The sequence below is a fragment of the Poecilia reticulata genome, linkage group LG19 (genome assembly GCF_000633615.1).
Source record: "Poecilia reticulata strain Guanapo linkage group LG19, Guppy_female_1.0+MT, whole genome shotgun sequence".
In the NCBI taxonomy this organism is placed as follows: domain Eukaryota; kingdom Metazoa; phylum Chordata; class Actinopteri; order Cyprinodontiformes; family Poeciliidae; genus Poecilia; species Poecilia reticulata.
This window is the reverse complement of record NC_024349.1, coordinates 7830584-7847502: the sequence shown is the minus strand read 5'-3', so window position 1 is coordinate 7847502 and position 16919 is coordinate 7830584. Positions and strand designations below refer to the sequence as shown.

Here is a 16919-nt window from a genome sequence, read left to right as displayed (position 1 = left end):
GTGAATGCAAACCAACCTTTGTTTTGTTTATTTATGTTTATTTATTTCTCTATTCTCAGGTTCTGTCTGTCTGGTCCGCAGCTGAGTGATATACATTAGGTTTTATTTCCCCTTCCTGTCTATCTAAATGAGCCGCCCCTTCCCCCCGATGCCACTTCGCTCTCGCCTTGTCTCGGCTCTCCTCCTGCTGCCTTCGGGGACGCCTCGTAAATTCCATGCTCACAGGTTTTTCAGCGGCTTCTCTCTTTGACTGTATTCGTAAAAATAAGTGAGTGGAAATCCATATGTGGTAATTCCGATGTTTTGTTTTAGTATAAATCTTTACTGAAATTATTATAGGCGACAAAAAGATGTCCAGAGTTAATCTCTTTCCTATATGTGACATAAGCAATATCCTGAGCAATATCTGCTCAAAAAGAACCTGCTAAAATGTGGCGTGACTTGTTTTGTAGAGGTTTGGTTACCATGATCACACCCAAATGATCGATGATTAGCAAGTCAGAAGAAATGTGTTTTTATTTATTTTAGATCTCGTGTTAACAGGATCGTGGATGCGTTGGTTGGGTGGACAATATATTCGTCTCTGTTTAAAGTATATTAAAGTTTGAATGTTCAAAAAAAGGACAAAGTGAATATTACTATCTATTTTTATTGGGATGCACGAATCTGGATTGTTCTGGCTGCTAATAATTTCCAATCCAATCTGAGAGTTGAGCAACTGCTTAGAATTTCTATGAACTTTATGGGGCAAAAAACACTTAACATGCACACAAAATAAGAAAATAAGAGGTTTTCTGCATCTGTGTATCCAGATATGTCCCAAATCTTTTTACGATTTTAAATTAAGTTAAAAAAAAATGCATTAAAGTACTTGCATGGTAGTGTGGATGTGTAAGGGTACACCGACTTTCTTACTATATTTAGCAACATTTCAGACAAAAAGAATCGGAATCAGCAGGTCAGGCTTTTTAAAGATCGGTAATCAGCGATCGGCCAGAAAACTGCAAAAAGTGCACCCCTAGTTTATAGATCATAATTTGTTGGAATTCTTAGTTTTGATGCACTTGTAAACCGGTTGTACTTCTTTTTTGTTTTAATTACACAAAATGTAGCTTTTGTGTTATTCAGATTGTTCCTTACCTGACTGTAACACCTTTGAAAACTTTGTCATTGTTATAAACGTGTGACTTTAAGATCGGGAACCCCGATGTCAGGTTGTCCTGTCGGAGAGGTGGGTGTTTTTTTTTATCCAAATACATCCAGTTTATTTATAGGTATATCATTTATTATTGTCATAATCTGTGTTGAAATACATTCGTTAACGTGAATGTATTTCACGTTAACGAAATACATTCGTTAACGTATTTCATAATGAAAGCAGGAATTTGCTTTCGTTGTGTAGGACTTGGAGCCGGCGGCCCGTAGCATGGCTGTTTTTCTGTTTCTTGTTCTCTTCAGAATAAATTGAGAAACCATCAGTGTCATTCCATAAAACCAGCAAATGCAGAAAGGTTACATCCAGTTGGATGTGCAAAAACATTGATTTTTCTGTCAGTAAGAAGAAGAAAACKGACATGTTCCAACTCTAGTTTTTAAATAAGGGAATTCCTTGGCTTTCTAAAATCCACTCTGGTATAACTGGACAATTCATGCATGAGGTAATGTTCCCACAGTCCCTGAAGGCAGCACTGTGTGCACACATGCTGTGAGCTGCATGCCTCTTTGGTGTGCGTCTCTCCCTCCCTCCCTCCTTCTCTCCACCTCTCCGTCTCTCTGAGTGCAGCTCGCTCTCTGGGTGATGCCTCATGGGGAACCAGCAGGTTGGAAACGTGGACTGTGAATCATCACGAGGCACGAAAACACGGCTCCCACCACCCTTCCCAGCCCCTCTCTCTCTCTTATCTGCCTTGTTCACTTGTCTGTGGTGCCTCCGCTCATTTGGCTGGCGCGGCCCTAATGTGTGCAGACACACTGGAGCGTGTGAGAAAAGGCACACAGAAGTGTTGCGGTTGCTCTGCGATCACTGGATTAAATAGAGGATGACAAAGCGTTTCGCAGTCGCTCAGTGGGTCAGACGCAGAAGATGGAGATCAGAGTTTTATCTGTGATCAAAAGGGATAACGCAGGGGGGAGCCTCTTATGATTAGACTGAAAGATCAAAGAATAATACCAGCGACAGACACAATTTAATGATAAAAGTTTAGTAAAAGATGCTTCACAGAATTGAAATTGACAAAAGGCACAAACTCTTAATCAAGAATGTTTCAAAGGTTTGATTTACAATATTCACTGAACTAAACCAGTCGGATTCTAGTCATAACAAATCACATATTCCAGAAGATTTTCATACAAATACCTTCACTGAAGTTAAGTTACATCTAAAGGTGTCACAGAACACTGTGCTCTCTTTCACAAGGTTTCTAGATAAATTTAGTTGAGTCCATGTTATTATTTCAGGTGGGTTTGTCTCCCACCCAGGAGCGCGGCGGTCGTCTCAGACGTCGGAATCAGAAGTAGACTCATCTTCGTTTTCCTGCAAGAACATCAAAATGTTGTATAGAAATGCAGCAAATTGAACTAGTTTCCATTCTAGTTCAAGTCACTAACACTGAGAAGATGTGTGAAAAAAATAAAAATAAATAAAGCCTTTAATTTGAGTACATACAGGATTATCTTTCTGTTAAAACTTTATAAAATAATGACAGTCTTTCTCTCCACAAAGGTCTCCAGGGAGATAAATTTTGCGTCTAAAAAACATTTCTGCAATGATTTCGTCACTTTTCGGATTTTCAGCTCGCTAGTTTAGTTGTCTTAAGAGCAAAGAGAACTAAACTAGTTTTTCAAGAACATCTGCCCTGCTGTTTGCCTCTTTTCTTGCTTTTGCTGTTTTTATTTTTTTGTAAGTTTTTTGTTTTCATGTCAGGATCCTGTTGTTTGGATGTTCCTGTGAGTATTTGTTGAGTTGTTGATGCTATACATTCTAACAAGAATATTAGGGCATTTAGAAGAGCAACAGGCCCACAGCATCACAGATCTCCYACTGTACTTAACAGAGGGAATGAGGTAGTTTTTTTACATTTATTTTTTGATGTCAGTCCCACCTGGAGTGTTTGTTGTGGGAAAAGTTAACTCTTAGTCTTGGTAGACAAAAGCTGGTTGAGTATTGAGTAATAATTTTTTGTTTACATTTGTGATAGTAGGACAAAAAAAAAAGAAGACGTTTTCTGGTGCTATTGTAGTTTTGGAATCCTAATTTTATAAAAACAGTTTGAGAACACAAGAAGTATAAGACTTTCCACACATCTCTATCACATGGCATTGCTATATTAGGTAAATATTTACTTCAAATAAAACATGAGACTTCATGGCTACATTTTCTGCATCGCGAGTTTTCGCTCACCTCGTAGATGGGATTCACGACAGAGCCTGAACCTTCATCCTGAGTGGCTTTGATTTGCTGGTGAAAACAGGAATTAAGTTTCGATTAGACAAAGGTTTTACGGAGGCCGTCATCAGATTGCAAACCTTTTGTCCTAAACCTTGATGCATACCTCCATGGCTACCCGGGAACTCGATGCAACATCCACGTCCTCTTCAAATGCCCCGGCAGCCGCCTGAGAAAGAACACAGGCGGGAAGATTTAATCCCTGATGCTGAGCTCAGAAACAAGAGCTCCAGAAACACRAATAAATATAAGGCTAGATGTAGATATATAGACAGATCACAATATCTATCACAATAAAACTAATTTGTTGTTTCAATTGGTTAAWAAGCTGACCTTAGAAATGGCAGATGGAGCTGAACTTGTTGTGAGGTGACCTCCCTCCACATACAGGGGGTTAACAATGTTCTCCTGAGGAAGAATAAATTAGGCTCATCAACATTTATGCTGCATTTGTTTACAATGTCATAAGCATAAATTCTAAAAATCTTTTAAACATATTTCCATAAAAAAAAAAACATGAGAAAATGGCATCAGACAGAAAACATTTAACAHCATGTCTAGAAGGATAAGAAGTGAGTGAAATGAATCCAAAGTGGAGGCAAACAGCTGTGTGTGTGTTTAATGACCTTTTGTGTCTGAACAGGAGTGGATGTGGGCGTCGCCCTGCTGGTGGAGCCAGGCTGCCCTTCAGCGACGTACGCCGGGTTCTCGAAGCTCTTCCCCTCCGCGTCAACCATCAACACCGAGATGGAGGGAACCTGAGCCCGGGGCGGAAAATACAGCCGTTTATTTATTTACACCGTTTACCAGCCGGGTCTGAAGGTCAAAACGGTGCTGAAAAATCAAATTAACACAAGAAGAAGGTGACAGGTAATAAAAGATAACTATTACTGACWGTGTCTCCGTTCTGCCTCGATTCATTCTCTTCTGTTTTTGGTTCATTTTGGGTGAATCCGTTCCTAAAAATCGTCAACAAAAACACAACGTGACAAAAATGCTGACACAGTCAAATGCACTAAAAATATAGAAACTGCCTTTAAAAAAGTAGAATATAAATCAGGTTTAGCCTCCAAAATRTGTTGTTATATTTGTCCCATGTTCATCTTTCTGTTAGGATTGAATATTTGACAGCAACAGCTTACCTTAGACCTGAGAAAGWGGGCATGCTGGGCATACTGGGCATGCTGGGCAAGCTGCCCTGCAGCCTCCCCATGATGTTGGGCTTCTTCCTGCAGCAGTAAACCAGAGCCACCAGCAGGGCCACAATCAGCACCGTCACCCCGATGGCTATTCCAACTGTCAGGGAAACGCAAAAGGAAGAGACACAGGATATTAATATTAAGGTTATTTTTATCTTCTGCTGTTATTTCTACGGAAATAAAAACATACCTGAGGATGCAACCACGTTGTGAACGCTGGTCTGGCAGTAGTCACCCTTCCACCCAGAAGCACATCTGTGGAGTAAAAGCAAACATTAAAGACACATTGTTTATATTTTGAACAAATATTCAACTTATTGGCATTCATAATCTCAGCACTTAGATTTGGAGATTTTTGTGATAAACATAGATGCTTTTCCAGTTTTTTTTGTCACAGTTTTAGTTTTTTTTTAAAATTTCAATCATCTATCTGACTTCATTTAAGAAAGTATCTATTTCCCTGCAGCCTCTGTCTGTGTGTATCTCTGTCACATCATACAAACAGGAAGTCATTTGTTAGAAATAAAAAGTTCCTAAACAGTCTGAACAATGTTTCATAATGAATTACATTAATAATTTCCCCAGTGAAGGTTGGATTTTKAATCTTTTTTACTGTGTGTGATCATGGCATTGCAATAATTTCTCCATTYTTAACCCAGTTTAATGCAGTGAAACAGAACCCAAACTCTTACATGCAGAGAGCCTTGTTGTCGTCAAAGTAGCACGTGCCTCCATTTTGACACTGGCATGGTGGAGGCATGGTGGGCGGTGGATCAAAACCTGAGTAATCACAGAAACACTGAGTGAGTTTTCCCTGTATCTGCACAAATTCCTCTCCTTCTGCTCTCACAAYACAAGTGAAGCTTGTGTTGTAAAGGAGTAAAGCCCACTCCTGAGGGCTTTGTTTCTTACCGGCGTCGCATTCAGTGTTGCTGCCGGTGACGAAGTTGGTGCCCTCAGGACAGGCGCAGGTGTAGCCTCCCGGCCGGAGCAAGCACAGATGGCTGCAGATTCCTTTGCATGGATTCTTGACTGCATGTGCAAAAAAAATAGAAAAAGAAGGTGGAATGAAATGGAAAGAGTGGAAAATAAAAGACATACTATGACATTCTCTTCATAATGTTCTTGAACATGCGATGTGAGCGTTGGTCTTACTGGCCATGGAGTTGTATCTCTGCTGCTGATACACAGAGATCTGAGTCAGCCAGGGTCCAGCAGTCAACAGTTTCACTTTGTCTCCTTGGCCAAACTTGTTCTGCCGGAAAACCTCGCCTTTCTCCTGAGTGCTCCAGTAAACGTGGTCCTCAAACACGCACACGCTGAAGGGGTTTCTCACATCTACGCATCAAAAAACAAGACAGAAAGCTTGATTTTCTATAAGTTTCAGGCGTGTAAATGCAGCAGATCTGRACATTTTCCACATAACCCCACTGGACAATCGAACTTTAATGYCTTTATTTGATAAACCAATATGAAATAGRGCACAGTTATGCTGGGAGAGGAAAAAACTATCTTTTTGGTTGTCAATCTTTTCTACAAGTACCAATCTAAAATGTGTGGCATGCATTGGTGTTTAGCCTGGTTCACCTCTAAATAAAATACACCCAATTGTCATAACATGTYGACTAATTACTTAATAGAGTCCAACATGTTTCAGTAGATTTCAGGGAAAAGAGAGAATCAAACAGCCACATGGCCTTAAGTAACTTTTCAGCTTGTTTTATGTTAATTTCTTAAGACTGATAAAAAAGTGCTAGTTCTACTGGCAGATTATTCAAAAAATGTGTTAGTGGGACCAGTACTTTTAATCAATATTAAGGAATCACTGACTTAAAACTGGTTTGGTCTTATTTCAAGATATTTGAACTAGAAACTACATCAAAAATACTTGGTAAAATTTTGAGTTTTTGGAGTGTTTAAATCTAGTCTGTTAGTTCAACACTCCACAAAGGCGACTTTCAGGGAGAAGAAGCAAGAAGAAAGCCATTATCTATTACCTTTAATTACTGGGTCGTATTTATTGTACAATCTGAGCCTTTTAAGACCCGCTTCCTGTTTCTCACCTATATAAACTGCTGTTCTGCGTTGCTCTCCTGAAGGCAGAATAGACTCAATGTGGCTTTCCTTGGAGTCCGACCAGTAAATTCTGTCTCCGTTGGTGAAGTCGATGGCCAGGCCGGTGGGCCAACCCAGGCCGTCGGCTACTAGAACTTTTCTCTCCTGCCCGTCCAACCAYGAACACTCGATCTTAGCCACGTCTCCTCGGTCTGCCCAGTACAGCATTCTGCAGCAKGAATTAGAAATGTAATTTTTACAGGCTTGTTTTATTTCTGTCAGCCGYGACGAAATCTTTTTCTGCCTTACCCGAGCCGAGGGTTGACCGCCACGGCAGATGGATACCCCAAATCAGTCTTCACAAGATGCTTCCTGTAGCGTCCATCCAACATGGCCACTTCCAATCTTTTCAACCTGGAATCTGCCCAGTAAAGGTTTCTAGGAAGAAAAAAAATGCAAACATCTCATTAGTGGACATTCTAATATCAAGCTTATACAGAAATCAAGTACCTCACCTGCCCACCCAGTCCACAGCGATGCCATCTGGTGTTGTGATGTATTTGATACCCAGGTCAACAGCAGCAGCGATGTTATTACTGCCGTCGTCCACTGAAGGTATGTACGCTCTCTTAATGGCACCGGGCTCAGCGTCCTTACCAGCAACGGTGAAGTACACCATGCCTAAAAGGATAATAAACAAAATGTAWAASTTACTGCATAAATGTGACTTACTATGCTTCCTTGAATAAGTTAGGATAGGTCTATGATGTATATAAAACAAGTTCATTACATTTTTTGCACAAAATCATTCTTAGATAGTGAGATAAAGGTGATATTTTTATGTTTATTTTCAACTTCTTTCAGAATGAGTTGTTTTAGGGCCTCTTGTCACTTTAAATCCTAATCCATATAAGCTGCAGCTGGCCACAAATCAAARTTTACACTTGCATCTGAAAATGCCTGCAAACAGATGCAAAACTACACATCTGTACATCTTTGAAAAGCAGAAGTGGAGCCTCCTGCAAAACCAACAAGAATGCAGCAAGTGGCTTTTGAACGGTAAGTCAGCAATAAAACACTCGTGTTTTCCAGCAGCCATTGTACATACAGTGGTAAAACAAACTGATCAAATGTGCTGGAGCTCTGCTTGGGTTTCTAGAGGGGCAAGGGTAGGCTGGGGTTGCTAGGTAATAGCGCAGTGTCTGTTAATTGTGGCTCAACAATCGGGATTTTTTTTGAAACGGCTCATTTTCCAGAAATTAAAAAACACTAACATATTGCAAAAAAAAAAAAGTCTGGGTAGTTTTTTAACGTGCATAGGATGTCTGATGTCTTAGAAGCAGTTGAGATCTAAATGGAAGTATAATAACATRCAAAATGTGAATTTTGCACAAAATGTTCCCTWTAAAGCAAAGACTGATCCAAGCGTCTTACTGAATCCAGTGTTGTTGTGGTCCCAGTCGTAGTCCAGAGCCATGATGCGCTCCTCCTCTTGGAGGAAGTCGTGGTAAGTTTCCGCCTGCAGGTTGAACCTCCGGATCCGAACGCTCTCCGGCAGCAGCAGCAGAGGAGCGGCGCCTGAGGGAGAAGCACACGTTACGTGTTTTAGCACATATTTACCACGGTGAAAGGTCCCTCGATTTTTCATCACCCCTTAAGTTGCTTCAGGCCCATAAAAGATTGCTCTCACCTTCAGCCTCACACATCTTTCCATCACCCACTTTCCTGTAGCCAGATGAGCACTCRCAGTCGAAGCTTCCTTTGGTGTTCTTACACACCTGAGGACAGGTACCGTACTCTTTACACTCATCGATGTCTGCCAGAGAGAGAAAACTGTCAGGTTCTGAGAGGGAGAACAAGTGGKTTTGGACCTGTTTGGGTTGGGAATGTGTGTACCGAGACAGTTGTAGGTGTTGTCGGGGTCCACCTTATATCCAGTCCTGCAGGAGCAGATAAAGCCGGTACCGTCCAGGTTGGTGCAAACATGTTGGCAGAGATTCTCATCGCAGTTCCGATCTTGGCCGAAATCTGTATTCAGAGTTTGTGGAGAAAAAAAAACAAACAAACAATAAACTAAATATTGTTAAAGAACTCAAGAAGAAGATGAAAAAAGAACAAGAAGAATTTAAATTTTTATGAAAATATCAAAACAGTTAATCAGAAAATCAGATCTTTTTATTACCTACTACCTAGTTTCAAGGGTTTGCAGCTATTTCATAAAAACACTTCAAAACATTTCAAGACCCTTTTTAAGATTGATACATCAGTTAGGAAAATAATCTAACTTGCTTTAACCTCTTACTTAACTCAAGATTAGCAAAGCTAACAACTAAAGCGAGTTAAACAGAACGTTGCAGTTCAAAACTGTAATATTTTAATGTCATTTTTGCAGAGATCAAATACTTTTACTGCAAAAACACAGAATATTATCAAGAATTCTTGTCTAGTTTCTAGTGCAAATATCTGTGTACACTTGAAATATGAGAAAACTAACTTATAAGTAACTTCTCAGCAAGACATGTGAGCTTGTTTTAAGTCAATAATTCCTTAATACTCTTGAAAAAGTGCTAGTTATAAGTGAAATAATCTGCCAGTGGAACAAGACATTTTCAAAGTAATATGAGAAAAATGTCTTATTCCACTGCCAAATTATTTCACTTATAACTAGAACCTGTTCAGCAACATTAAGGAATTGATTTAAAACAAGTTCCTATATTATGGTGAAAAGTTACTTGTTTTCTCTCAAGTTTACTAAGACATTTTCATTAGAAACTAGACCAAATATACTTGGTAAGATTTTGTGTTTTTGAGGTGTTTAAGTTTTTTAAAAACTTGTCTTCTTGTAAGTCAAACATTGTTTTGTATTGCCAAAGCTAGGCTAGAAAATTCTAGTTTTAAAAGAGTAACAAGTTAAATTTTGTGTTATTATTAACACCCAGTAGCAGATATGAAGCTGTTTTTAATCATCCAGCCCTATCAGTAGAGTAACCTAACAACCAATTAAGCAACTAAAGCAAAAATGGCAGCCGGTGAGTCTACTAAACATCTGTAATTGGAATGAAACCCCCCCCCCCCCAAAATCAGAAATGTTTGGTGAATAAATGTCCAATTTTTGTCTCATTTTTTTTTAACAATAGACATAGAATAACTCAAATATGTTTTCCATAAGGTTAATAAGTGTTGGTGTTACTCACTGCAGCCTATTTCATCTGTCCGGTCCCCACAGTTGTCGTTGTGGTCACAGACGTAAGGCAGGGCCACACAGTGTCCGTTGGTACATTTAAACTGTTCCAGGGTGCAGGGGGCCAGGGTGGGCTCACGGCCTGTCAAAGACGCACAATTATTYATTAAAGAGACCTAAAGATCAAWTTTTTTTCCAAACACACTATGATATCAAACACTAAGATGCCCCACAGAAACAATGGCTGCATGCTGTAACATGATATGACCAACAAACAATTTATTTTCCGTGAACAAGCCAGTGGGAATGTCTACCCGGCTCCTAACAATATAATCTTCTCTAAGAATAATTTGATGGATGTTTAAGCYGATTGTGCAACATTTTCATGAAGTGAACTACTTTCTTATCATCTGGAAGCCGGAGGSGTTGTGACCTCTGGGGTCACTGGCTTTACATCGGGATTTCCCGTTTCACTGACCTCGGTTCAGCAAAGGTCGGAGCATTAGAGGGGTTTAGACTAATGCTTGGCAATCTCAGAAACTTATCATAAATCTGGTTATGGCTACATTTAAAAGACAAAACAAATGCACAACAACAGTTCTGCACTTAGCCTGATTTGTAGCTTGCAGATGTGGAATTGTCCACATGTTTCTAAGTTTGCTTTGGATGTGGTGTTGTGGTTTRTAGAGGCAGATAAAATGTCGTGCGTGTGTGTGTGAGTGTAAATCATACAGAGGTTTTCGTCTTCATCGCTGCCGTCTCCGCAGTCGTCCTTCATGTTGCACAGCAGGCCTGCGTAGACGCAGTAGCCGTTGGCACAGCGGAACCTGGACGGCATCTCACAGGTGACGTTCACTGATTAAAAACAAATATGATTTTAAAAATAAAATAATGAATTAAGTTTTCTTTTTAGGTGCATCAAGGCTTGTAGCTCATAATAAATATATTAAATTCCATGTCTGAAGTTCGTTCAGATGTATGTTAAAAAAAAGGATGAACAGGTTGAAAATGCCTTAACGTGAATTGATTAGGGTAAATATTTTAACGACAACTTGTTCAGTGAGTGGGACGCTTAGAAACCTAACAAACCAGCTACCTAGATATGGATTTAAAAGCTCTTCTGTCAATATTGCATCCTAAAAAACCCTCAGTTCTGGCAGCATTTAGCTTTTATTACAGCTTTTAGACCAGCCTGAGAAATTCCAATTTCTCTCAACAACTGTCTCACCTGCAGACTTTACATTAGACACCATAAAGTAGTTATTGTTCTCCATGAAATCAGTTTAACTTGTGATGGTTTCACAGAAATGTAGATCTTAAAAATGTTGTTTTAAAGCCCCAACTCAAACGGTAACACAGTGAAAGTCTATAGTTAGTTTTCTTACGGCAACATGTCACATATTGTGGTTCTAAGTGAAGTCAAACTATTGATTTAGGATTTATTGTTAATTTAGMTTAGCTCAAARACAGCTTATTATTTTGAGCTTTTTTGTGTTGACGATAAGAACTCACATATGTACATGAAGAYATTCTCATCAGAAACGTTTATGTTTTAAAATTACGAATCTGCTTTAAAAAAGGRCAAAAAAGCTGCYTGAGATTTATTTAATGTTGCTAATTTTGGACGCTTCTGGTTTTCAGGCTATAAACTGCGAAGCCATTTGACCWTAAAATGTAATACAGACAATTAAGATWAAAAAAAAGAAAAAAAGCTAAAATAAAACTTTTAACAGAATATTATAAGCATAAAAATGTTCATTTTTCTCACAGCAAAGACTGAGCACTTCRTCGGAGCGATCGCCACAGTCGTCGACGCCGTCACACACCCAGGTCGGACTCACACACAGCCGGTTCGCGCACTGGAACTGGTTGGGAGGACACCAACGGCCTCCTGGGTAACGAGTTGCTGGAAAAGTCGGAAGAATCAGAGAATCACATYGCTGCAAAAAATATTAATGATTCATAAACTGAATTATCTCTAATGACACAAAAACATTTCTCAAAATGTAGTTTAACAAGATGAATAAACTCCAGTGCATCACTTCAATACATTTTTGTTGCATGTAAGTGAAGAAAGACTTTTTAAAACTTGTGTTTAAGGATTAGTTACAAAACTGAAGTAAAACATGAGAAGAAATGAACTAATCTGCTGTTAAGMTTTCAAACATTTATGGCTTTTACAGATTTTCCAGTCTGCAMATTTCAATTTTGAATAAAAAAGGAGCTTAATTTTAAATCTCAGTGAAAATTAAGTTTTCAGTAATTTAAGGTAGTATACTGGAAAAGATTTGTGTTTATTTTAATCATAAAGTTGCAAACCAATGTGTTACGTGATCATTTTKGAAGCCAATAAATAATCTGGAATAATGTTTCTATTTTTGTAAAAAATACCTGGGAAGGTTTTGTTAGTTTTCGTGTTTACTTACGACAGCTGGTCTCGTCAGATAAATCCAGACAGTCGGCCCGGCCGTCACACTGCAGCGCGACGGGGATGCAGTGACCCGAGTCGCACTGGAAAAAACCCGGGCGACACGTCAGCAGCTCTGAAGGAGACAAAAGCACAAATCAATGTCTCTAAGCATCCTCTTGTTTCAAAATACTTGAATTATTTTCCAGAGTCAAATAATTTTTGTTTTATTATTAATGTTATTACTTTAGGGAGATCTGATTTTCYCTGAAAATGCTTCATCTGCTCTACAAATCATGGCGTCATGAAACTGTCCTTGAAATTAAAAAAGGATTATTATAATTATTATTAGATTTGCCAAATCTGGACTGGATTATGTTTTTTTGTAAAAATTTTAAAAAGTAGCAGTTTAACTGGTGACTGATGTGGAAGAAATTTAAGACAAACAGGTCAAGTTTTCAGACAAAAGTTGTCTAAAGCCCAAAAACAGCAAAATATAAGTCAGAAACTGAAAAAATAGAATATGGAAAATTCAAGACACATATATAAACAATGCAGGGTATATAAATATAAATAAAAATTACATTTTTTAACTTCTAGWATAAAGAATAAAGTCTGGAAAGAAGCATTTTCAGTGCTCAGTGATTCCAGACCTACAAAGTATCAAAAGCAAACTTAACACTTTTCACTTCTGTGCAGGAACGCTGATAAACGTAGAGCTGCAAACAAAAAGCAAAGTGGGTTTTAAATGCACTGCACACTCACCGCAGTCTCGTTCATCCGAGTTGTCTCCGCAGTCGTTGTCATGGTCGCACCGCCAGGTTCCAGGGATGCATTGAGCGTTGTCGCATCGAAACTCGCTTTCAGTGCAAGACCTTGGCTCTGGGGGAAGAAAAAATAAATAAATCACAAAGAAACATTTATCTACACCCTGCCTGAAAGCAGCTGATTCATCTGATATGAAACTTAAAAGGAAGGGAGAATAAATTAACATTTATTAGATAAAAAAATAGCAAAATCTATAAAGCAATAAAAACATGGATGTAATATTTTGCGAAAGTTTCAACAACGACTGAGTTAAAGGATAAAGAATCAAAGACTTACCGCAGTTTCTCTCATCCGATCCATCGCCGCAGTCGTTGGCGCCGTCACACTTCCATCGTATGGGAACACAGCGGTGGTTGTCACAGCGGAAATCTCCCAGAGGGTCACAGGTCAGCTCCTCTGTTTGGGCGATTCAAYGCATGGTCAGTGTACAATGACTGTTTGCAATCAGGTAGAAAACTCTTCAAAAGTAACAAAAGAATATCGAAGGACAAGAAGATCAGATGTGGAACTGACCGCAGCCTTCCTCGTCRCTGTTGTCCAGGCAGTCGTTTGTGCCGTCGCAGCGGGCCCACTGAGGAAYGCAGCGGTAGTTTGTCTTGCAGGAAAACTCTGTGTCTTCATCGCACTTGTATTCTGGACCCACTGAGAAGATGCAGAAAGATAAACGAGAGGTGAGATCTGAAACTGTAAGACGTTCCAGTAACACCAGACCTCCACTGGATCCGTTCYGATTCTTACTGCAGGTTTCAAACGGCTCGTCTGAKCCGTCTCCGCAGTCGTCCTGGGCGTCACACACRTAGCTCGAAGGGAGGCAGCGGCCGTTGGCGCACTTGAACTCTCCAGGTCGGCAGGTCTTCTGAGCACAAGTCTCTGCGTCCTCGTCGCTGCCGTCAGTGCAGTCGGTGACGCCGTCGCAGTGCCAGGACACAGGGATGCACTTCTTGTTTTTACACTGGAACTGGTTAACCTCGCATCGATGATCGCCTACGAGAACACGAAACCCGACAWGARCCCACTTCCACTGAGAATCTGACCAGATTTGATTAACTGATGTGTTTAATGTTTTCAGGTTTATGAAACTCCCATACTGCAGAGGGCAGCGTCCTCATCTGAGCTGTCGGGACAGTCTGGGTGTCCGTCGCAGAGGAAACCGGGGAAGGTGCAGTTCCCGTCCCAACACTGGAACTGGCCGATGGGGCAGTACCGAGGWGGACACGTCTGAGGTTCGTCTGAACCATCGCCGCAATCCGATTGGCCGTCGCACTTCCACCATATAGGCACACATCTAGAAAAACACACAAGAGATAGACAGACAATAGATAAACCTTTTTAATTAATTTTCCCTTCATATTTCCTTTTTTGAATTTTTATGAACAGAGATGTTTTTAATTTTCCCTTTTTATTTGATCATGAGCAAATATTGTAATATGTCAGTCATCCAATTCAAGTTGAAGAACCTTTGTAACTACTGTAAATAATTTATTAATTTATTAAACTGGTTAATCAAATGTTAAAAATCCTTACATATTAAATTCTCTAATATTTATTTGTTTTATATTTCTTTTCACTAATCTAAGTGACATTGGATTAATCACTAATAAACTAATCACTAGGCCCTGGCCACTGATTTTGTAAAATTGGGAGACAATATAAATGAATCTGTTGCAACAAAAAAATGTTTAAAATCAGTAAACTGTAATAAATAATTTTAAAATGTAAGTATTTTATTTTGTATTTTATAAACTGTGAAAACATATCTAATTAATTTATGCACTTATTTAATTTTCTATTTTTTTCCCTCCAAACTTATCTTTGTATCAAATCAAGTAAACATTAGCCCTCATGGCTAAATCTGTTTATAGATTAATTTGCACTGTCCCTTAATAAATAAATTCAAATTCAAATTGTGACCCTTGTGCCTCTCTTAAAATATGTTAATTATTATAATTTTATTAGATTTCATTTYTAAAGTTTAGTGAAACATCTTTGATTTGATGAATAAATATAACAGCGGATTCTGAAATGAGACGATACGAAGCATCGTTTTCCGTCAGACTAACTTCTCGTTGTCTCCACAGCGGAACTGGGTGCTGGAGCAATCTGCCACACACWGGATCTGGAATCCCACCGCGATGCCGATGAAGTGGTCCGGACACTCGCAGGAAGCTTGCTGGCCTCCAGGCGCGATCAGGCACAGATGGCTGCAGGTCAGGTGATGTGAGGTGCAAGGGTTCTCAACTGGYGAATAAAATTATCCAAAAAATAAATWAAAAATCACTGKTGTAGTAGTCTGCTCAAACACTCAATTTAAAATGGATTGTATTGATTTACTTCTAGGCTGCCTGTAGGGGTGGTGGACTCTGATGTCATATGGCCGATGGGTGTTGTTCCCCATGATGACGCGCTGCTCGCCGGTATATTTATGCGCTCTCTCTAAGGTGTGAGTGTTCCAGTCTGTCCAGTAGATCCAGTCTTCAAACAGGGAAGCAGCAAAGACGTGAGGAAGAGTCCCAGCGATGGCCCGGTGTCGGTTCTGGCCGTCCATGTCTGCATAGCTAAAATATTTAAACAAAAATGAGAGGAAATTTGTATGTGCAAAAGGAAAACACCTTTTCACGGTTTGTGAATGCACTGTAATTTTTTAGTAACTCACTCCAAAAAGTTAAGATGTGAATCAGCAAAGAAGATTTTGTTGGTGGTGTAGTCGATGGTCAGAGCGTTGGGCCACTCCAGTTTGGTCGTGATAATGGCGCTGATGTTCCTGCCGTCCATGCCGACTCTGCCGATGTACGCTTTGTCGCCCCAGTCTGTCCAGTACAGCCATCTGAGAAAAAGAGACATTCAGGGAAGAAGGAGGAGGACGAGGAAAAGTCAGATAATGATGCATATTAATACATAATGCATAATGCATACGATTAGATCTTAAAGTTACAAAAATGTCTCACAGAAACACTTAAAAAACATTTTTTTTGAGTTACTCAACAACTTTAAAGCTTGTGCTTCATTGTGCGTGTGTGTGTGGGTGTGTGTGTACCCATATTTGGGGTTGATGGCCACGGCGCGCGGTCGGCCGATGAAATACGTGTCATTTCCGTTTTTAAACTCTCCGGTCACCAGCTTCTTCTGGTAGCGCCCGTCCAGCTCCATCACATGAACCGAGCTATAATAACTATCCACCCAGTACAGCTTCCTGCAAGATGCAAAACATTCTTACTTTAATTGCAAACATTTGATTATAATGTATAAGCTCAAAACTTTACGTTGCTCTCTTTTTACTCACCTTGCCACCCAGTCTACTACCAGGCCTTCAGCTCCTCCGATGTTATGAGCCACTAGTGTCTCTCTGCCGGTGCCGTCAAAACGCATCCTCTCAATCTTTCCAGCACCCACATCCAGCCAATACAGCCATTTCTCATAGTCATCATAATCTATAGCGACTGCACTGGACAGGTCCTGCACCGCTATGCCAGACTTCGTCCCGTCTACGTATAAATAACGGATGTAGTAGCGATTGGTGTACAACAGGTACGAGGGGATGCCGCTGTTCTGGCGACAGGTGCGTCCGTCCGGTTCGCGGATGTACCCAGGAGCGCATTTACAGTGGAAGGAGCCGACGACGTTCTCGCAGATCTGGCTGCACACGGCGGGCGTGGTGGTGCACTCGTTGATGTCCTCGCAGGCTTTGCCATCGGGCATGAGGCGGTAGCCCGGGTTGCAGGAGCAGTAATAGCTGGTGAGGGTGTCTGTGCAGAGCTGAGCGCACTGATGGACCTGTGTGTTCAGACACTCATTGACTCCTAAGCA

At 40.1% G+C, this 16919-nt stretch overlaps 1 protein-coding gene across 1 annotated transcript in view; it reads right to left on the bottom strand.

The window, feature by feature from the left end:
* Positions 1–2167: 2167 nt before the first annotated feature.
* lrp2b (low density lipoprotein receptor-related protein 2b) overlaps positions 2168–16919 on the bottom strand; it is a 42236-nt gene continuing 27484 nt past the window's right edge. Inside the window, exons 51-81 of the mRNA XM_008436736.2 lie at positions 16396–16912; positions 16150–16305; positions 15769–15939; positions 15447–15670; positions 15176–15353; positions 14204–14400; positions 13854–14099; positions 13629–13757; positions 13392–13511; positions 13053–13169; positions 12307–12423; positions 11649–11786; positions 10613–10735; positions 9894–10022; positions 8596–8727; positions 8390–8515; positions 8134–8277; positions 7215–7380; positions 7009–7137; positions 6708–6928; positions 5800–5982; positions 5557–5676; positions 5337–5424; positions 4835–4899; positions 4588–4741; positions 4341–4404; positions 4072–4203; positions 3779–3853; positions 3552–3614; positions 3401–3457; positions 2168–2533 (exon numbers count right to left, since the gene is read on the bottom strand). Of these exons, the coding sequence (XP_008434958.2) occupies positions 2495–2533; positions 3401–3457; positions 3552–3614; positions 3779–3853; positions 4072–4203; positions 4341–4404; positions 4588–4741; positions 4835–4899; positions 5337–5424; positions 5557–5676; positions 5800–5982; positions 6708–6928; positions 7009–7137; positions 7215–7380; positions 8134–8277; positions 8390–8515; positions 8596–8727; positions 9894–10022; positions 10613–10735; positions 11649–11786; positions 12307–12423; positions 13053–13169; positions 13392–13511; positions 13629–13757; positions 13854–14099; positions 14204–14400; positions 15176–15353; positions 15447–15670; positions 15769–15939; positions 16150–16305; positions 16396–16912 (4520 nt within the window). The 3' untranslated portion in view covers positions 2168–2494. The remainder of the gene's footprint in view (positions 2534–3400; positions 3458–3551; positions 3615–3778; positions 3854–4071; positions 4204–4340; positions 4405–4587; positions 4742–4834; positions 4900–5336; positions 5425–5556; positions 5677–5799; positions 5983–6707; positions 6929–7008; positions 7138–7214; positions 7381–8133; positions 8278–8389; positions 8516–8595; positions 8728–9893; positions 10023–10612; positions 10736–11648; positions 11787–12306; positions 12424–13052; positions 13170–13391; positions 13512–13628; positions 13758–13853; positions 14100–14203; positions 14401–15175; positions 15354–15446; positions 15671–15768; positions 15940–16149; positions 16306–16395; positions 16913–16919) is intronic.